This window comes from Salvelinus sp. IW2-2015, linkage group LG4q.1:29 (genome assembly GCF_002910315.2).
Source record: "Salvelinus sp. IW2-2015 linkage group LG4q.1:29, ASM291031v2, whole genome shotgun sequence".
Classification (NCBI taxonomy): domain Eukaryota; kingdom Metazoa; phylum Chordata; class Actinopteri; order Salmoniformes; family Salmonidae; genus Salvelinus; species Salvelinus sp. IW2-2015.
Genome location: NC_036842.1, coordinates 57,682,338 through 57,704,966, shown reverse-complemented (window position 1 = coordinate 57,704,966; position 22,629 = coordinate 57,682,338). Strand labels below are relative to the sequence as shown.

Here is a 22,629-nt window from a genome sequence, read left to right as displayed (position 1 = left end):
TGTCTTTACCTGTTCTCTCTCTAGATAAAAGCGTATGATATGGTATCTATTTTTTCTGTGAGTAACCAACTACAAMCATATTACCTGAGATAATTTACATTGCAAGGCATCTCCCCGAAATATCTGATATATGTTCAGAGATGTAACCTACAGCAATGTTCAATTTTGTGGTCTGGGCGCCTGTCATACAAACTTCATCATTGCCAATCCACAGATTATACCCCAGTAGCAGTAGCTCATTATGACTGTTATAGCCTGCCCCGCTGGTGTGTAGTCTCTGTCTAGGGCGGAAGCCAGCTTCAGGCTGTGCTGCGCTGGCAGGTCACTATGGGCAGCCTTCCCGGCTCCATGGGTCATTGTTACGTCTGAAACTCTTTCCCTCACTATCAGAGCTGGACTCCAAACCCTGCATAAACACTTCAGTTTGTAAGTATTCTATCTAAACCTGTGAGACAGTACCCTACCTGGGCCAAGATGTGGATAATGACATTTGGGCACCGTGGTTGAAAATAGGTGGGAAACAAGTGGAACAAAAGAGAGTGAGGGAGAAACATATCTTAGTCTCGTAATCTAGTTCTTAAGAATCTAGGCTGCTAGTTACAATTATGGTAATCCTCTCTCATATGTCTGCCCCTGAAAACAGATATTGTGGGAGTGGGCTGTGGCATTCCCTGTCTGTTTGGATTTACCGATGACGTATTGAGGTAGGGTCAGTGTGCARTGATCTACCGGTCTAATGGTACAAATAAATAACGTTTACTGAATTGAGTTGAGTCTAAGAGTCAATAATACAGGCTACACCGCTACGGGCTATAATGTGAATAGCAGCAACCAGATGGGGCCGTTTGGCACACACTTGGCAAGCGTTAGAAACCTATTTGGCAAGTWCTGCTACTCTACGTTTTCTTCGCAGCTGCTAATAAAGACAGGGCTACATTACTGCTGGTGATAGGGTACATCAATTAACAGTTTGCAGAGATCAGACATACCGGCCTCGAAAATAGAACCGCGAAAACAATGTGGGCTTGACTCACAGAGATTCCGCGCAAACTCGTCCTCTGGTAGCCTACGTAGTCGTGACACACCTGGCTAGGACACACTTAGCTGGCGCAAGCAGTCCGACATCATTTCTGTCAATCCACCAAYTTCAAGAAACCTCGCAGATGTGTCCGAAAATATTCACGATCCTCTATTCAACTTGAATTTTAACATGATTTGATTACATATTACACGCGCAATGACTGTTCCATGGAGTTTGCTAACGATTCTGAGTTTGGTGTATCACACGGAATCGAGGTGTTCGCCGACTACTTATTATAAAAACTGTTGGATTCGTCAATACCCTGGTATATTCATCGACATTGAGGAATCTCAGAGAAGAGGCGCTCAACTTCTGAAGTATTACCAAGAAGAGACAGCTCTGAAATGCAGCCGAACCTGTTGCCTTACGAGAAATTGTAAGTTTACTGTAATTGTTCATTTTTGTATCYGATTTTTACTATTGATTAGATGCGCAGCGATATCAGTTTAACCCTACTAGAACCCAAATGTAAATGTCGACATTAAAAAAGTATTCTCAAATGTTTAATTCATGACCTATTGGAGGCAATTTTATACAATACTTTTATTTGCAGGTGCCCTGCCAGGTGGACAGGCGTAGCATGTCATGTGTGACTGCGCTATGCAAAAGTCTATTCATCTGTTGCAGGGTGGGTCGATGGATAATTAACATTTTATGTAACTCCTTAGTTTCTTGTAACCTGGCGATATTCCACTATGACACCATCCAAGAGAACGTGAACTGTTTTCATATGCACTGTCCAACATTGGAGAGCTGTATCCTAAGCTACAGAGGCAACGTCATCCTGTACAACATCACCAAAGGTGAGCCTCCATAGGATACAAATGTTTAGATCCAGGAACTAAGTTGTGCTTTAGTGCTGTTTGTTTCTATGAATTCTAAAAGAAGCCAAACACAGATGTTTATTACTGGTTATTAATACACACACACAAAAAGCTTTACCTAGAACATTGCAGGCACTTTATACACTGTTATAGCTTATATTGAGTGATTTGAGATGGTATAGGCTTCAGTGAAATGATTTATCTCCTGCTACTCTGACAGCATTTGACTGTGGGGTTGGATGTCTTGGGTCTCACACAGGTGTGGATCCAGACCTGTTGGTATTTGGAAAGTACTTCACCTCCAACGTGCGGGTGTTACCCCACCTCTACACCAGAGTCAACGCCTCAGAGCCTCTAGCCTCAGACAAGCGCCAGTTCAACCGGCCACCCGTCCCCCCTGTCCAGCCTCTAACCATAGCACCTACTACCAGGATCCCCACCACCACCACCACCACTGCACCCCAGAGCCCTACTCTGGGCACTACTCATTCCCCCGTCACACCCACCCCCTCCTCTACCATAATGCCCACCCTGGGAACCCAGGCCCCCACCACCACTCCCCCSACCCCCACCATGACTGCCCCTGCCCCCTACACCACCCAGACCATCCCTGCCTATCCATCAACCCACAGAGAATCAACTACCACCCCACATCCCACCACACCTACCCAGCAGCCCAGATCCACAGCCAGGATGGCCACCACCACCAGTCCCACCAGCCCACCGACCTCCCTGGCTCCTGCAGCCAACGTGGATGGCAGTAACAAGCAGGACCTCAACGACACCAAGGGCTACGTGGGCAGGAACCAAACAGCGGCCGCAGGGGGAGAAGGCGACCAGGGTAGCCAGGGCGGGGTGGAGTCCCCCTCACCCGGTGGTTTGGGCCCAGGGTGGCACGTAGCGGCACACACCCTGCTGGTTGCCGCGGTGGCGGTCGTCACGGTGCTGCTGAGCTGCTGCTGTTCCGTGCTGCTAGTGGTGAGCTGGAGGGGTCGGAGGAAGAGGAAGGGGCGGTACAGGACCACCTGGAGGGGGAAAGGGGGGTCCATGCGCCTCATTAAGTATGCCATTGTCAGGGAGAGCTCGTGAGGTAACCATGGGGTTCAAAACAGGGACTAACAAAGCTTTTACAGGGAACTGCGCATTTAAAAGTAAAAGTAGTGCTAGTCCACTAGAGAAGTAATGTTTACATCAGAAACAATCATGAATTTAGCAAAGGGACCTGCCACCGACCTGCGAATGTTGTTTTCCTCCCTCCAAATGAAATCTGTATGTGTGTGTGTGTAGTCTGGAAAAACCACTGAAACTGAAAAGCAAAGATCGGGACCATCACTGGTGTAAATAGTAAAAGAATGCAGCTGTTATTTTTTCCCCATTCTGACATGTTCAGTATCATATTACTTATGTATAGCTATACTTTAGTGGTTTTGAAAAGATGAGCTGCATGGAGCTTATTTTAGATTCCGTAGACCTAGTAGAGAATGAATTGAAGTACATGCCAAAACTGTGAGACCAAAGTTGCTGTGAGGACTGTGGTTAAGACTGATGTAATGGCTTGAGACGTACAGTAACTGCTGATGCGTACGTCCTTTTGGCAGACCTACATGCGGTCGAACGAAATCAAACAGATGTTGATGCCAAACTCCATGGACAGTGCCCAGTGTCTGCTCTGCTTTAAGTGCATTGATGGGGGCTTCCAAGCAAGAAAAGCTGCTGCAACAAGCCAAGTTTTTATCTGAGGCAGTAAGCTGCTAAATGGACTGTGGTGTATGCGAGTGGAGGTGTATCTTAGGCTCAGACCCATCTTGCCACCACTCCTCTCCTTCAGAACATCTTTCCTGCGCATCGGGTTTCACATGACCCAGAATCACATGGACCAGAGCAAGAACTCTTTTGAAGGGTTTGGTGATTTATTTTTTTATAGGCCCATTTCTGAATGTGTCCTCGGGTGCTTCTCTTTGTCCCCCTGGGCCAGAGGGGAGAAGGTGATGGGTTTGAAGCCAGGAAGAGAGGGTAATATAGTAAACATTTGTGTCCACTGTCTAGTGATGTAAAAAGCACGTGTTGAAATAACAGTAAGAACTTAGCCCAAATTTCAGAACCTGAGAAAAATAACGCTTTTTATTTAAAATGCAAGGAATACATTTTTGCTTCAGGCTATCAGTTTAGCATAACTCGTATAGGACAATTGTATTACAGACATACCTTTTATTTATTGTCAATAKATATTTCACAAACGACAGTTACAGGCATCAAATGCTGTGTGTGGTGAAATCAGATGATAGGTTTGTCTCTAGACTTTGAACTGGTCACCCCAAGTGTATAGCAGTTGAGTTCTGGTCTTTGCTTTGTATTGGTGACTACACTGTCCCATGACTGCTCTTGCTCACTCTCCTGTGTGTTTGTGTGTTTCTGCATGTATAGAAGAGGGCATATTAAAGGTTGAGCAGTTTCTTCACAGCGTCTCTGTACTGGTGCATGCTGCTCTCGCTCTCTCCCTCGTTCTTCAGTCTGGTCACAGAGTCCCTGTACTCCTGCACCTCCGGCCTCCCCAGCAGCTCCTCCCTCACCGCCTCTCCCTCCCCTGCAACCTGCATGCGGACCAACGTGGACATGATGTTCTTCTGAGAGGGGCTGTCCTCCCAGCTGTACTCTTCCATGTCTGCCACAGTCTTCTCCGACTCCCATGCCTCCATTTTCTAGAAAGAGTAAGTGGAACAGCACAGCATTGTTAGCTACAATGCATTCAGAAAGTACTCAGACCTTGACTTTTCCCCCAAAAATGTTACGTTACAGCCTTATTCTAAAATTGATTCAAACATTCCCCCCCCCCCTCAATCTACACACGATACCCCATAATGACAAAGCAAAAACAGGTTTACATGTTTTTTTGCAATAAAAATATMAAATCACATTTACATAAGTATTCAGACCCTTCACTCAGTACTTTGTTGAAGCACCTTTGGCAGTGATTACAGCCTCGAGTCTTCTTGGGTATGACGCTACAAGCTTGGCACACCTGTATTTGGGGAGTTTCTCCCATTATTCTCTGCAGATCCTCTCCAGCTCTGTCAGGTTGGATGGGGAGCGTCGCTGCACAGTTATTTTCAGGTCTCTCCAGAGATGTTCGATCGGGTTCAAGTCTGGGCTCTGGCTGGGCCTCTCAAGGACATTGAGACTTGTCCCGAAGCCACTCCTGCGTTGTCTTGGCTGTGTGCTTAGGGTCGTTGTCCTGTGGAAGGTGAACCTTCACCCCAGTCTGAGGTCCTGATGGCTCTGGAGCAGGTTTTCATCAAGGATCTCTCTGTACTTTGCTCCGTTCATATTTCCCCTAGATCCTGACTAGTCTCCCAGTCCCTGCCGCTGAAAAACATCCCCACAACATGATGCTGCCACCACCATGCTTCACCGTAGGGAATGTTGCCAGGTTTCCTCCAGATGTGACGCTTGGCATTCAGGCATTCTTGGTTTCATCAGACCAGAGAATCTTGAATCCAAACTTCTTCCATTTAAGAATGATGGAGGCCACTGTGTTCTTGGGTACCTTCAATGCTGCAGACATTTTTTGGTACCCTTCCCCAGATCTGTGCCTCAACACAATCCTGTCTCAGAGCTCTACGGTGGACTCCAATCAAGTTGTAGAAACATAAAGGATGTTCAATGGAAACAGGATGCACCTGAGCTCAATTTCAAGTCTCATAGCAAAGGGTCTGAATACTTATGTTAATAAGATGTGTTTTTTTTCACTTTGTCATTATGGGGTATTGTGTGTAGATTGATTAAAAAAATAATTTAATCAATTTTAAAATAAGGCTGTAASGTAACAAAATGTAGAAGGGGTCTGAATACTTTCCGAATGCACCATAAATAACCTCAGACAAAGAAATCGTAACCGTGATTCTTCTGTTTATGCCTCAATATATGACAATAACGAGAGGTATGTGACACGTTAACATAAGATGTCCCACAGGGGTCCGTGATGGCCCGTCTTGGGAATGTGGGTTTGGGGACAGKGCCGTGTGTGGAACCCCTTGAGTGCCCTGGTCGCCCCTCAACCCTCTGTGGCGCTGTCCTCTCACAGAGATAGTGTTTCTCCAGACGTGGTGCTGAGTCCCTTTACCACAGCCGGTCTCCCTCCCATCACATTCCCCAGAGGACAATAGGCCCGTTGTGTGGGAGCTTAAAGCAGGGGCTGCCACAGGCTCTCCTGCAGCCCAGGTGTTTGGGGTTAATGMACCTCATTTCGTCTATATGGTCCCCAATATCAAGACTGGCTGGAGGCCAACCCCTCCAGCGGACAGGTGGTGCGGTGGGGATGGCTGGAGAAGAGATTGGTCCTCTCTCCCTTAGCCTGACTGTCAGGATTATTACACCACTACAGAATCGTCACTGGGCAAAATAGGGTCAGCTAAGGTAATGCAGTTCCTTCAAATCACACTGATTCTGTACTGTAGTTTTATTCAGAATCTAGCCATCTGATTGTAAATTAAAATGAAACTACACTGGGTATACAACATTATTTAGATTGACAGACTGACCAGGTGAATCAAGGTGAAAGCTATGATCCCTTATTGATGTCACTTCAAATCAGCGTAGATGAAGGGAAGGAGACAGGTTAAAGAAAATGTTTTACACAATCCATGTCTCAAAGTGWATGTGTGCCATTCAGAGGGTGAATGGGCAAGACAAAATATTTAAGTGCCTTTGAACGGGGTATGATAGTAGGTACCAGGCGCACCTGTTTGTGTCAAGAACTGCAACGCTGCTGGGTTTTTCACGTTCAACAGTTTCCTGTGTGTATCAAGAATGGTCCACCACTCAAAGGACATTCAGCAATCTTGACAACTGGGAAGCATTGGAGTCAACATGGGCCAGCATCCCTGTGGAACGCTTTTAACGCCTTTTAGAGTCCATGCCCCGACGAATTGAGGCTGTTCTGGGGGGGGGGGACGACTCAATATTAGGAAGGTGTTCCTAATGTATGGTATACTCAGTGTATATAGCTATAATGGTTTACTATTGGTCTGACAGACTCCATATCTCCCACCACAGAGTGTATCCCAGTGAATGAAAAGAGGGAGATGATTGACAGACGGCTATGTGGACAGACCAACAGCCATCTGTTCTTCAAAGTTGCAGAGGAAGAAGACATTTGTGGGTTTTATTACTGGAATGGGGCACAGAGTACTGGAGCGCTCAGATAAGGGATGGACATATTAGATAGTCACTTGGGGATTGGAGCGACTCTAGTGCCCAGCGGGCCAGATGGTAAAGTACGGTACAGTACTGTAGACTTCCTGCTGTGGTGGAGGACTGTGGTCCGTCCCATTAGAGCACTGGCCCGGATCAACAGCCCACAGCAGAATTAGCAACAGGCCCAGAGAGTCAAGAGTCCTTCTCACTGAGTGAAGAGATAGAATCACCTCAGCGGCAACTAACAATTGGCCTCTTTGTGGGCTAGCGTTACTCCCGGTGTATGGGTTCCCCCTCCCAGCGTCCACCAACCTGCGGGCTGCACTGTGCCTTCCATTGTGCGTGTAAAGGGCAGCGGACAGTGTTCCGCTTCCCGGCTCCGACGCCATTTCTTAGAGAGACAAAAAAGCCAAGGCTTTTTACCAGCTAAACCCCGCTGCCTTGGCGAGAGAACTGCCAGAGGCACAACAGGGAGAGTCATTAATTCCCTTGTGGCTCTACTCTCATGTGAAAGCAGCCTGTGCTGGTGACCCTGGCGGTGGATTTCTCAGGTGTGTGGTGTTGGTTGGAGTTGGCGCACTGTGAATAAGTGGCGGGGTCAGGATCTTATTCTGGTGTTGGTTTTCTCCTGTTTAGAGGGGAAATGCCAGTGGGACAATGCTGCTGTATGCCATCCTTTTGCCTATTCACCACTCATAGCTCCCTAACAGGCTTTCTCTTTCACACCAAGGGTAGAGAAAGGTGTCAAGTCCATTGGTGCTAGCTAGATTGGCATGGTCTTAGTAGTTGTAAATGAAAACAGACAAACGGAGGGAGGAGGAGCATTGGCCATGGAAAAGCCACACGAGTTTCTCAGCAGAGCACYGGGGTTTGGTGGAGAGGGGCAGTACTTGTGAATAGTGAACTCTTGAAATATTCATGACTTGGTTGAAAGGCAACAAAAAAAGCCTGTTGTGCTCTTTCTACTTAAAAAGCCCTAACGTATACGCAGGCCCTTTACCTCTAGGGACGGCTTACGGTATCAGGCATCCCTTTTCTAGTACATCATGGATTCTCTGGATAGTGATGGACTTGGCTGCCTGACCATCTGTCTACTCATCGTCCACGTATTGGCTGGGTGGTGAGGTTAGGTGGAAGATTATGTCTACTCATTGCTCTTTGGCACTGACCAGGGTCACGTTCAGGAAGGTGCAACGTACTGAACGTAGCAGATAGACATGTCATGAATAGAACCGAGGATCAATTGTACATCGGGACTTTCTGAACGCGGCCCGGGACTAGCAAGACACTTACCCAAGACTCGTGATAGAGGACAGTCAGGAGGTACATGGCATAGTCATAATTCTGCTGTCTCACAGGGCAGCTGGCAGGGAAAAGGTGAGAAAAAAAGTAATAAAACATTGATCAGAAAGTACAGGGCGAGTTGAAGTAAAACCTCCCCATCAAAAGACATCACTGTAAAGCAACGACAGTGAAGGACCAATAACTTACTTACTTAGCCTCTTTTAAACAAAGAGGAACTAGTAGATATTTGTAATAGTACATTGAACAACAGGGAGCGCTGCTTACCTGTCAGTGGTGATGGCGAGTGTGTCCGTGTCCTTGCAGTACCGCTCTCCTACCAGTTTAACCATCTTCTTCCTGGCATGGTCATCCAAGTTCAGACAGGAGAGCTTCAGCTGAGTGGACAGAAACACAATCTGACATCATAATACTGAAGCGTATTTGGTTTGCCTAAGCTGCTTCAAAATGAAACCCTCAATGCTCTTTTAGCACGCAAAAAAACAATAGACGCAACCGTCCATCCCTACTTATGACATCTGAAATAATAAGCACCGTGCCTCACTAAATGTTGAAACTCTGCAGTGGTAAAACACTTCATCACAAAAGATGCTTAAAAAGATTCCAAATAACTGCAGCTGTCACAGCTGTAAGAGGGAATCATTTTTTCTGCAGTATGAATCATACCTGCTTGTTCTTCAGTAAACTGAGTTTAAACACCGGCTTAAAACCTAACACTTTGTACACTTAACATAGGCCAGGCCTGTTGTTACCTCATATCCCAGCAATAATGTCTTGCATTACGCCTGGGAAGAAAACACTTCAATTTGCTCAACTTACCCCAAGGCAAACATTTTGAATATACTAGCCCACACAGCTTTTAAGGATGCACTTTCATGCTAGGTTTAGGACCTCGTATTGAAGCTTTGAAACTTTGGCTAAGATACCTGCCAACAAATGCTTCTTGTAGCCAACAATGAGCTTGCTGCACCTTTCTACTGGGAATTGGTTTCACTCTTCAGCAGCAAACTGTTCTACTTCTTCAATGTTTTAGGTGTGCCCTCCACCATCTGCTGTTTTCAGCTCACGCCGTAGGTTATAGATGTGATTCAGGTCTGGACTCCTCCCTGGCCACTCCATAACAGTGTTTCTTCTTGAACCATTTCTGGGTGTGTGTGGTTGTTGTCCGACTGGAAAACACACACCTTCAACAGATTCAGTGTTTGGACACTGGGTTGAACATTGCACTCCAAAACACCTTGATAATCCGCTGATTTCACGACGTCTTGCACACAGTACCAGAGGTAGCAAAGCAGTCCCACAGCATTATCGAACCTCCCCCATAATCGATTAGTGATTTTCTTTGAACGCTTCATTTGGTTGTTGGTAAACATAGGAAGACCCCACTGTTGAAAGAGACAAGCACGCCTGATTGAACTTCTCAAAAACCCATCTAAAACAAGCTCAAATCCAGGAGAAAATGTTCTGTGGACCAATGAAACAAAATTAGAGCAATTTGTCAATACATATCAACGCGGTGTCTTTACTGACGACCAAATGAAGGATTTAATAAAAAAGAACACCCTCCCTACAATCAAACATGGGGGAGGTTTGATAAGGCTGTGGGGTTGCTTTGTTGCCTCTGGTACTGGGGGCCTTGGAGGTGTGCAAGGCATCATGTTAAACCCAGTGTCATGTTAAACCCAGTGTCCAGTGAAGGTTGTGGGTTTCCCAGCAGGACCAAAGACCCTAACACACACCAAAATAAGCATCCAGGAATGGTTAAGAAGAGATGCTGSACTGTTCTGGATTGGCCAGCGAAGAGTCCAGATCTGAATCACATCCAAACAACGGCGAGATCTGAAAACAGCAGTTGGTAGAGGYCACCCCTCAAATATTGAATTAGAGCAGTTTGCTGCTGAAAAGATGACCAATTTGTCAGGAGAAGGTTGCAGCAAGCTCATTGATGGCTACAAGAAGCGTTTGTCTGCAGTCATCRTGGCCTTAGGCTGTGCAACCAAGTACTAGCTCCGGGGTGCCAATAATTTTGTCCATACCATGTCTTTATTTTCTACATTACAATTGTAAACATAAGTTTACTAAAATAAAATTGGTTCTGCAATGTTGAAAATCCAATAAGTTGCTGTGACCAAAAGTTGTTCTACATTTCTACGTATTTTAGAAGAAATGGGGAATGATTTAATAAAGGTGCAAGGGTGCTAATATACTGCATTTGCCCACAACTGTACAAGCATCATGAAAGCTCGAACACAAATTCATATATATTTTTTAACCTTTATTTAACTWGGCAAGCCACTTAAGAACAAATTCTGATTTACAATGACAGCCTACCAGGGAACTGCGTTGTTCAGGGGCAGAACAAGAGATTTTTACCTTGTCAGCTCAGGGAGTCGATCTAGCAACCTTTCGGTTACTGGCCCAACGCTCTAACCACTAGGCTACCTTGACTTGTTGAAAATCTGTTTTTTTGACCTAACTTCCTTAACTTTTTATATGTGGTTTCTTCCTTCAGACTCCATAGAATTACCTCTTCCTTAATATTTGGTAAAATTATTAATTTAGTGTATGGTTTCCTAGAAATAAGGGTGGCACAACCCTTTGGCTCAACTTACCCCACTCTCCCCTAAGCACTTGTTTTTAGGTTCCACTTTAGTGKGGTTCTCTATTTGTGGCAAGTATGTTATAGCAGCATTTCATAGGCGTAAAAGCATAGATACGAACAATGGAGGTCTTTCTTGAAAGGTCAGCCAGACATGAGCTGAGAGCTGTTTAGGGAATCTCTAGATCCCTTCTATACAAAAGAGGAAAACCCTGCACTTTCTACGCATTTCGTAGAGGGTCAAATACAGGTCAAAGAGTCAAATTGAAATATTAGTATTTTAATCTGTAAACTAAACCCCGAGTCCCAGACCATATAGGCCTACAACACAGGCAGACAGAAACTTACTCTGAGGTGGACTATGCGAGCAGATGGGTTTCTGAGGGAGGTGCCGGCAGACACGTAGTCCTTGCTCTCTACTTTGACAGGGAAGTGCTCATCACATTTAGCACCTGTGTCCAGGCCAGAGGGCCACTCTGTGCAGAACGCTTCAGGGAAAAGAGAAACAGAAATACAATTAAATACTGTTGCTACAGTAACATTAGTGTGACTCAATAAGCKATTTTGTGACTTACGTTTCAGAGCTTCACAGTGTTTCTTTATGGCTAATGGAGTTAAATGCAAAAAGTTTGGAATCTGAAAAGAGAAGAGTTTTGATAAAAACCTGAATTAGCTACAATGCACAGAACAGAAATACTGATGTACAAGTAACGTATGTGGAACCAGTATGACCTGACAGCACAATACAATATATAGCTTTAAAAAAATGGTACAAATTATTTCCCTCCCATTGCCAGATAATACTGACATCAAAAGATSTGACATCATGCCAAGTTGGAGATAAGACCTCTGACCTTGATGAGCTCCAGGTTGCCCTTCTTCTCTGGGGGCACCCCTTTCTTCACTGGGAAGCCCATGCGGACAGGCAGGGGCACAGAGCCCTGTCTGAAGGGGGTAGCGGTTGGGTACACTGTAGGCCAGTCCTGGTCTACAGGCATCCTGTCTGTCCTGGGGTCACCCGCCTGACACACACCATGGAGACATGGAACAGATGGAAAGGAGACCGTATGTGGGTCAACTTCAAAATATATACACATCTTTCTTTCTGTCAATATACAGCTTGGAATAAACTTGATCAAAAATTCCTCATGACTTATTTTTTAATAGTAAAGAATCTGGGCTGAATTCATGGCCCCTCTCCCCCCAGGGACCATAATGTGCTGTAGGAGCCATGTTGTCCTACTTAGAGGGCCTTCAGAAAGTATTCACACCCCTTGACTTTTTGTAGCGCTTCACCCTGGAATTAAAATGGATTCAATTGAGATTTGTGTGTCACTGGCCTTCACACAATACCCCATAACGTCAAAGGGGAATTATGTTTTTCGAAATTGTTACAAATTAATGAAAAACTGTAAAGCTCAAATGTAATTCAACCCCTTATGGAAAGCCTAAAGCCTAAATAAAGTTCAGGAGTAAAAATTTGCTTAACAAGTGACATGCTTGTAATCGTTAAGTCTGCTTTCCACCAGACACTGGGAATTCACCTTTCAGCAGGACAATAACCTAAAACACAAGGCCAAATCTACACTGGAGTTGCYTACCAAGAAGACAGTGAATGTTCCTGAGTGGCCAAGTTACAGTTGACTTAAATCTAATTGAAAATGATCAACAATCGATTTGACACACCTTGAATAATTGAGGGGGAAAAAATGATCCAGGCGCTTCTACAAAGTATTGACTCAGGGGTGTGAATAGTTATGTAAATTCGATATCTGTATTTCATTTTCAATACATTTGCAAAAATGTCTAAAAACATGTTTTCACTTTGTAATTATGAGGTATTGTGTGTAGATCAGGCTGTAACACAACAACATGTGGAATAAGTCAAGGGGTATGAATACTTTCTGAAGACACTATTGTGTAGTCCATACAGTTTGTCTGTCTTTGTATATTCCACTTAATTTGTAGACTAGAGGGCACTATTTTTACAGGTAGTRTCATTGAGGTAAAATAGATTTTTCAKGAGAGACCTGGTCCAACCAAGACAGCAGRAGGGGGGYACAAAGTTTCAGACATAACTTACAGACATAGAAACACAATGAACAACTGATAGCCGTAGACACCCATAAATTACAATCACATACAGAGACATACAAACACCATAGATAAAATGTATCACGTGTACCACTGCATGAAATCCTAATGACAATCACGTTCCTCAGTAACAGGAGGGTCAAACTTTAAAACTCCAAAGAAACAAGACCCTGGAGTTTCAAACTGGTCTGGAGACAGTTCCAAGACCACGAAGCTGAGTAACAAAAACCGTTTTGCCATGATCCGTTCGGATTGTTGGAAAGTGGGAGTGACACCGTAGCTGACCTAGTCAAAGAAGAACAGAGAAAAAGCAGCAGTTTTCCCAAAACAGTCTTGTAGATCAGAGTATACCAATGTTTAAGCCTACATAGACTTAATGAAGACCAGTCAACAGCACTGTACAGATCATAGTGATGTGCCAGATGCTTTTGGTTAGTAATACACCTAAAAAGGGCCTCAGGGTAGTGCTTGAGGTCTGCTTATAAATAACATCAACGTAGTCCAAGACAGACAAGAACGTACACCATACCGTCTCTTTTGTGGCCTCAAAGAAGAAAAAAAACCTAGGGCGGCGCACAATTGGCCCAGCGTCCTCCGGGTTTGGCCGGGGTAGGCCGTCATTGTAAATAAGAATTTGTTCTTAACTGACTTGCTTAGTTAAATAAAGTTAAAAATAAATATATATATATATATATATATACACTGCATAAAAATGTACATCAGCTGTCTCCCAATGTTGTTGATATAAATAATAAACAGGGGACCTAAACTGGATCCTTGAGGCACACCTGAGCTATGTTGGGTCATGGGTCACTTATGTGGGAAGGTGGTAATTATCAGTTGTGAAGTCGTAAATATCAGTTGGATACATTCACATGCTTTGGCTAGATTGGCTAATGGCCAACAAGCGGAGTCAACCATAAACTAACAGTACAGCTATCATGCCCGGGGAAAAAAAACAAGAGTTCAAAAACCATATTAATAAATTACTTTAATAAATAATGTTTTTTTGTTGCATTTAACTGCCGAAAATGCTGTTATTGAGGTAATTTCCTTAGTAGGTGACGTCAGAGGTTAGCATGTGGGAGTAGTCGGAGCTCAGGGGTGATAGACGAGTTTCCCACTAGTAATTTCCAGCTGGAGGGGCGTTCAAGTGGATRTTTCCCAGTCGTATGTGGTAAATACCACCTTCCCATTTGGTTATGAACGCAGCATAGGCAGTCGAGATTTGGAATTATGGCCTCTCAAGACTAGCACACAAGTGACCAATTCTTACCGTGCTCATCGTTTACATCAGTGTTTCCCCAACTCCGGTCCTCAGTACCCCCAARAGCAGACATTTTCGTTGTAGCCCCGGACAAACACAACTCATTCAACTCATCAAGGGTTTGATGATTAGTTGACAAGTACTCGAGGACTATGTAGGGTTCCCACCCCCAGACATAACACTCTCTATATGTAGGGTTTTCAGCTGTTACAGTCGCCCAAGTGAATTACAATTCCGACGCCGTCTAATAACGTTTAGAAACGTCAATCAACATCACTTTCGAAATGTTTTTCTAAATATATGCTGATATGCCCCTTATCATTCATGTCAGTGAGAAAGTCTCTTTATTTGAACGATTCTGTGTGRCTRCAGTTGATGAACTACACTTCCTCCCCAGTTACGCTCACAGAGGTGTTCGGAGCATGCTAGATAGATAATTAGCACAGGCGGCCGCCTATGTCTTCCATCTGTTCTCCGTAAACAAGCGTTGTAACATGGCGATAMAACCATGTGGGAACACTAACCCTAACACTATAAAAAGGTGTGTAGTGGTTTAATGTTTTTATTTTCTTTAAATTTGCTGATATGAAAGATACGTTCCTTATGTTTCCCAAAACAGTACTGCAAGTGATGCCTGTTAACTTTCAGACCGAGCATCAGGGCTCTTATCAAAAGTCTCCTGGTAYAGAAGATCCTATCGTCAATAGGCGCTAAAGTAGTTAGCATTTATGAATTGGGTACTCAAGGACTGGAGTTGAGAAACATTGGTTACACACTAGCGATGCTGGGAATTAACTTGCAAAACAAATATTATAATRCGCCCGAAGCCAGGAGTTCAATCAAATTACATTTAAATGTACTCTGTCGATTGGATGAAGGCTTGGTCCTTATACAGTGTGTAATAATATATATATATWTTTTTTAATCTAATAGAACGTATAATTAAACAMAATTTCCAAACGTGGGTCTGTTGTAGACCCATGCAGCTCCTTGAGCTTACCTCATGTCAAAAATAAAAGTTTCCCACAAGRTCTTGTTTTTATTGTGCAGGTATGGTAGACATGCAGGACTTTGACATGCGGTAAGTGGAGAGGAATTAGGTCTACAACAGACCCACATTTGTAGTCTTTAAATTGTTGTCATTTCTCAATTTCCCCCCTGCATAAGGACCAACCCTATGGACAATCAGCAGAGTAAGAAATAAAATAAAATTTCTAAACTTCCGGCAGACTTTTCCYGGTGATTTTTGCAAGCCAATTCCTACCAATGCTAGTTTGTAAATACTAGCGTTSCTAAAAGCAGCTACTTCAAACTATGATATGTGCCTACGGTAATTAGCTAGCTAGCWAACTACATCTGCCAGTATGGAATGTTTTTATCTTTACAGCTAATAAAATGGGCAAAAGACCCAACCAAAAATCTACTTTTGGAAAGCGGTTTGTTAGGGACGTGTTTATGAACATTCGCAATCCCACCCGACTGTGCTAGGGTGGGTATCAAACTTTTGATTCGGTTAACCACTACAAACTTGAGGTCTTCATGGTGTAAAAAGTTGTACTCGTTCCAAACTAGATCCGTGGCTTTCCCACCTGACCCGATATGCTTAAATTTGACTGGATAAATAAACAGAGACCCGTTTGGAATGAACCCGAGGAAAGTCAGACCCGTTACGAAAAGTACGATGGAAAACAGACCCGTGCTGGTTCGGATCAGAGAGACCTGTTCAGATCCGAGAGTAGAAGCGAGAGAAAGAAACCTCCAACTGGGCACTACCAGCGCCATCAATAAACAAGCGATATMGGCCAAATGATCCACAGTTACGTGTCCTTAAACTTCAAAACATAAATGAAACCTTCAAAAGTTTTGAACAGGCTTATTTTGCAGCTATAACCAACAAAGGTGATTGCCTACCGTAAGCCTACCCAACAAATGAGAGCAATAGGCAAATATTTCCTTCACAACAGGCCTACTTTTAAACTTAAACTAAATACGGAGCACAAAATAAAATCAGAACTTAATTTAGCCAACGAAAATGTCTTAAAATGAAACGAAACACTTTCTGCATAGGCAACGTAACTCTTTAGAACCCAGAGGCCATCAACGGCTTTTCGTTAAATTACAGTGTGGCTGTTTTCATCAACCTGAAACAGAGTATTCTGTCATTTAACTTTTCCGCGTTTTTTTCACTTCATTACTCCAAATGGCGGCACCGAAGCAGACAACTTTTCAGTGTGTAAGAGGCTGTGTCTATGTTGGATGGTCATATGGATTCGGACACGTCCTTGCACTTTGAAAAGTGATGTCGAGGTGAGTGAAATAAGTAAAGAGAAGATATATGGTGTTGTTGATGCTGTGAAACTTGAGGAGTAGCTCTCAGATTAGCAAGTCCTGTCCACTTGGTGCAGAATGGTTTCCATGTGTTTGATGCCATTCGCGCTGTTCCAACCATTATGAGCCGCCCTCCCCTCTGCAGCCTCCACTGGTGGTGTCATATTAAAAGAACAGATTAACTTGTAATTTGTTCTGTTTGAAATGTGAGAAAATTAGCTTTATCTTAAATTCTTAGTAATCTACAGCATCATTCTAGAATTCTATTGGAGTCTAAAGGGTTAAAGAACTGGTTCAGATTATTAAATATACCTACAATAATAATAAACTATTGGTAATTTTTTWAATTTTTTATTCAATGTAGAAAATTGCATCAAACCTGAATAGTGAGTTGAACACTGTCCATTTGGCCGAGCCAATGTTCTTTTCATCTTTGTCCACTACAATATTAAAACTTATCCCAGAGGACATTCTCCTTGTCGGCTTCTTTTCACTACTCTTTCTCCTCTAACTTTCGTTTTACTTCAATGAAAAATAACTACATCTTCTCAATCAACAGTAGCCTAGGCCAAGGCTCCTTCTACTTGCTCTCCTCAACAGCAGGCGCACGTGAGGTGAGCAGCCGGAACCAGTTTCAGCTGGACATAAGCTATACATTTTATTGAGTTGCAATTGATCCAGGTGGATTTTTTGTATGCCTGCTGCTCAGAGGGAGAGGGTGCTGCGTGTTTCGAGACTCAGGACGAAAGCGGTAGTCTGCCTTGCTCTCCGGAGCAGAGCGCCGCTGAAAGGAGTGATAACTGGGGTGGGATTGAGTGTTAAGGTGGATCAACTGAAGTTGGGAATCCCGTGTGTCTATGATGCACACTGTTTGATGTGACTGAACGAGACTGGTGCTGAACGAAAGACTGAGGAGACCCTGTCTGTTCTTGAGTTTTGATGCATAGTATTTGCCGGATAAAGTCATGCTAGGTTATAAAAGTGATCCTGCGAGAGCTTTTGTTCTGAACCCACTACAGTGTTTTAGGTGCCAAATGTATGGTCATGTCGCAGCAGTATGTAGGAGGGAGATTCCAGATGTGAGAAGTGTGTACGAGGGCATGGGACAAAAGAYTGTGTAGCTTTGAGGGAAAAGTGTTTAAAATTGTGGTGTGGCCATGTTGCTAGGAAATCCCAGAAGTGGTAGTAGCAGCAGCAGAGAAGTTTTTGGGTATCAGAGATTTTCTGAAACCTGAATGTTTTACTTCATATGACGAGGCATGCCTTACCTTGCTTGAAAATCCAACCATAGAAACATGGAGGCAATTATTTTATAAAGACTTCATAGGAGGCGCTTGAGTTAAGTTTGGGGAAGCATACAATTTATCCTACCAGTTATACGATCTGCGTGCCAGTTCAGATTTTCGTATGCACGTTTCCGTGGAGCAGTTTAATTCCAATAGTAATGTTTTAATTTATCAAAATCACTGTCACGTGTTTAGTCATAAAAATCGGAATTAAAATTATAAAAATATTGAAGTAAAAAATTTAACTAATACGATAGCGCCACCCTCTGCCATATGGACACATTGATACACTGCTCAGTGGCTGCTAAATTGCCTGAATGAGCGCATGGAACTCAGACAGCCAATAACTTCCACCGTCAACCAAGTAAAAATACATAAAGCAAACAAATAAAAACAGAGGAAAATATACTTATGACAATTCTGGTTATTTTAAACACATTCATGTCTTGACATGAGCTATGGCTAGTAAAGTGCAACATTGTATCAAATCAATCAACTGGATCTAGCCCAAAGTTGTCTCTAGCGAACTTACAACATTATATCAACTAGTCTATTCCGGGCCCTCAGTTTACTGCTCCAGTGAGCTTGGGACAGACAGCTGTTTTAGCCCAAGGGAAAGTTATTTTAAGACGATTCCACTGGAAATATGGGATCATCAGATTTTTATATTTTGCTCTTTCACAGAAGCTTGGTGATTATCGAGGGGCAGAATGTTGGAAAGATTTTTCAAATAGGCCTACTGTAAGGAACTATTAGGCTATCATTTGCAATGGAGGTAAAAATAAATGTTTAAAAAGCCTTAGATGACTTACTGTGTGAGGTGAAGAAACAATGACTGAGAAGCTGAGCTTATTAGTGGTGAGTTAAGAAAATCAGAAGTCAAACATTGCCAAATGGAAACGTTCTTACATTTATGCGCAGCAGGCCAGGTAGGCTACTTCTATGCATACTCAGGGGCGRGCGTGCTCCCTCAACATTAATAAGACAGAGAAACCAGACCCATGARCATTGCTTATATGGAGCCCTCCAAACAAGACAATGAAAAACAAGTCAAATGCTGGTTATGAAATAAACCAAAACTTGTTCTCACAAATGTAGCAGGTTGTGAACTCTGCAAACAACGTTTCCACTCAGAGAATGAGAAATAACTGTAGGCCTAATTAGTAATACAACGCATTAACAAATGAATGTAACCAAATTATGGGGATTAACGGTACACTTACTATTGGTGACAGATGTAATGGGGAATTGATCAAAATAAACAAAGGGCAAACAATTTCACTGACAGCCGCAACTCAATAATCAGCTAGGSCTTTTGCCGCGCTAGCTGCCTATGAAAGACCCTCGTATGCCATTTCTCTCCTGTTCTATTGGTTTTCATATCAACTTTCTGTCATTGTCCAGAAGCCAAAAGGCGCAATCCTAGTCATATTAGCAACCCATCCCAGTTGTTGCATCTTTAGATTCACCCTCTTTCTAAGRTTCTGAGATTTTCATCTGTCATATACCGCTTGCATCAGGTGAGGTGTTTGGAATTGCATTTTGGCAAATGTTTGAAAATGACATTTTATTGGAGTCTTCATTACAGGTGTTGCATACTATGTTAAGATGAATTGCCATAATCGAAATGTGATTTCTGACATTCTGAACACGATGGATGGACGCCCTAATGGGTTACACACCTAATGCATATGGGTCCGGTTTATTCCTCAAATGGCCGGTAAATTAAAATATTGCTGATCACATTGTCTGGCGCCACATTTTCCTAATGAAACCTTGATATATAGGGTTAGACGGCATGCAATTCTCACACCATTTCCCTTTTTTTTGTGACCAAAATGTGCAATTCTCATCACACAAACACTACATTAACAGAGGACATGTCCAATCGGGTCTTGAGAGTAAGTCAATTTTAATTGCACATACTCCAGACCCCTGGAAATTGTATCAGAACCGACCCAGATCCAAGACAAAAGTCAGAATTTTACACCCGGAACCGGTCGGATCTTGGGTCTGTTGGACGCGTCCAGACATCTACTAAAAACATTCCTTGTTCACTCACCTCTCTCCTTGATCTTCGGTTGAAAGGTCCTCTGTTCCCTCTGTCAGGAAAGCCTGAAAAATATATCGATTGTGTCAGAAAACCACGATACAACCCAATTAATTATGCTAGCAGCTAGCTATGCGTTCTCCGACTTTCTATATGAAAGTTCCTATATGAAACTTTGACATCATTGCGACCATGATTCATATAGTCATTTGGACCAGGCTAGCAAGCTACCTAGCAAATTAGCTCCTCGTTGTGACGGCATGGTATTGCATGGAAACTCACCTTTATTTTGACTAGAATTATTGGTAGACAAGGCCGTTGCATATGTTGCCCTGTTTAARGGGTTACGCACATTAACTCCATAAATATGACAATGTATTCGTCCTAAGGACAAAATGGATTTCTTCAATGTATGTGCAGCCATGTTTGAGGAGGCAATGTCAACCTATGGCGAGTCGAGAGGGACAGTAGTTCAGTGCTTGCGAAATAGAACATGAATACAACATTGGGTATCAGTGCCCCCCTTTGGTATAGATAATGAACTGCAATATGGGAAAGGTGAATYCATTAGCGGTAGCCAATTACAAATGTTTTATTACGTATTTTCGTAAAATGTAGGTCTATTTTAGACTTTCTAAACTTCTTCTTCTGTTAGACTACATTATAGGAGCTCAACAATATTTTAATGGTGTTTATGCTTGGGATTACCTAATTACTCTGCATGATCAATATCTAAAAAAGTACGGTTTCTGATTGGTTCATTCTTGATAGACCAAAACATTTATTTGAGCGGCTGATGGATAACGCTGTGCGCAAGATGATAGGCTCTGTCCACACGTGTCCTTCAGCACCCCTGCCATCCTGAGCGCACCGCCAGCTGTTGCTTTAACACATAGTAACACAACACTACCCTGTTCCTGACAGACACACATCAGAGACAAGCTGTTAGGGAAACAGAAACAACGACCTGAGTCTCTGTATTCTAATATTTTATTTTCCATGGTGTCCACTGTCATTTACGCACAAAAAAAGTTTTGCCGTTGGGTACCACTTTGAAGAGAAAGGTAGGTTCATTTTTTATTTAACATGAAAGGAATTTTGGCTACTAAGCTGTCTGAAATTATTTATTTTTGATAATTAAAATGTATATTGGATTTTTAGGCCTATTAGGACTTTTGTAATAACTCTAGCTGAAATGGAAACATCTTAATATAATATTCTATAGCAGATATTTCTGTATTTTGTGTTATGTCTGGCAGAGACCTTTTTCTAAAGCTCACCTGAAGCATCTGATCTGTGCACATCTGTTGGTTTGAAGGCTCAAAATACAACTACTGTAGCCTGAACACAAGCACACATGACAGCTGTGACAAGTGTCACAGTTATAGGCCTGTTGTCTTTCTTTTAAACGTTTTGTTTGTGTTAAATACTGTATGCATAAAACCATGTGCTCTAATCATCATTTCAACATCCTCCAGTCTTCACACAAACATGGTTTGCCCAAACTATGTTTAGACCTAAACATTTGAATATGAAAACTAAAAAGATGTAGTGTAAGGTTAAGAGGATGATGTTCCTATGTGGAATGAGTGATGGATTTGCCTGTCCATTTTTCCARGTATCCCTTTGTAACAGAAGGAAACATAGGAGACCTATGCCTGACAGAGTTATTGTGTGTTTGATGGTTGTCCAGCGTAGCTTAAACAACAGAGAAACTCAATCTATGAACTGGGGACAGCAGCAGTGTTTCTGAAACCAGACTGTCTTCACATTCTCTACTGAAGAGGACACACATAGAGGGTTGCTAGCTCCTGTTACGTTCCAGCCTCCCACCACAAAGGCTTGTTTCCAAGGGCTTAAGTGACCATGATCCGTTCGTCTCTATTCAGACCCAGTTCAGTTTCCAGAAAATACTGTATATTGATCCCTACTAATTAGTGCACTTGTCTTTTCTGGTGGATGATGRTAGAGAAGGAGAAGGAGAGGGAGAGAGAGGGGGTAGAACTTGGATAGGATAGACTATGCCTAAAGTCAATGCTAGCTGGGTGGTATCTCACCTGAGATGGCAAAATAGCTAACAAAATGGCAACACTGACTATATGCATTGAATCTTTTTATTTATTTTTGCACTGAATCCATGCCCACTCACAGGACAATACACACTCACTCACTCACACACACACACACACACACACACACACACACACACACACACACACATGCATACTGACTCTACACACGCACACACTCACATACAGTACATTCATCATATACGCTGCTGCTCCTCCGTTTATCATATATCCTGATGCCTAGTCACCTTACCCCTATACAGTGAGGGAAAAAAGTATTTGATCCCCTGCTGATTTTGTACGTTTGCCCACTGACAAAGAAATGATCAGTCTATAATTTTAATGGTAGGTTTATTTGAACAGTGAGAGACAGAATATCAACAAAAAAATCCAGAAAAACGCATGTCAAAAATGTTATGAATTGATTTGCATTTTAATGAGGGAAATAAGTATTTGACCCCTCTGCAAAACATGACTTAGTACTTGGTGGCAAAACCCTTGTTGGCAATCAGAGGTCAGACGTTTCTTGTAGTTGG

General features: G+C 43.0%; 2 protein-coding genes across 2 annotated transcripts; one reads left to right on the top strand and one right to left on the bottom strand.

Annotated features, from left to right (window-relative positions):
* The first annotated feature begins 1,137 nt into the window (after positions 1 to 1,137).
* Positions 1,138 to 3,087, top strand: LOC111960962 (MANSC domain-containing protein 4). Its single transcript, XM_023983113.2, has 3 exons — positions 1,138 to 1,457; positions 1,750 to 1,884; positions 2,165 to 3,087. Exons 1-3 carry the CDS (start codon positions 1,238 to 1,240, stop codon positions 2,992 to 2,994), a joined length of 1,185 nt encoding a protein of 394 aa, XP_023838881.1. The 5' UTR covers positions 1,138 to 1,237; the 3' UTR covers positions 2,995 to 3,087.
* Positions 3,088 to 4,007: 920 nt separating this feature from the next.
* On the bottom strand, positions 4,008 to 20,494 carry mrps35 (mitochondrial ribosomal protein S35). The gene is made up of 8 exons (XM_023985144.2): positions 20,307 to 20,494; positions 20,037 to 20,089; positions 11,854 to 12,021; positions 11,575 to 11,635; positions 11,348 to 11,487; positions 8,668 to 8,777; positions 8,392 to 8,461; positions 4,008 to 4,604 (listed from the first exon to the last, which is right to left on the bottom strand). The coding sequence occupies exons 1-8, from the start codon at positions 20,446 to 20,448 to the stop codon at positions 4,341 to 4,343; spliced, it is 1,008 nt and encodes a 335-aa protein (XP_023840912.1). The 5' UTR covers positions 20,449 to 20,494; the 3' UTR covers positions 4,008 to 4,340.
* Positions 20,495 to 22,629: the final 2,135 nt, after the last annotated feature.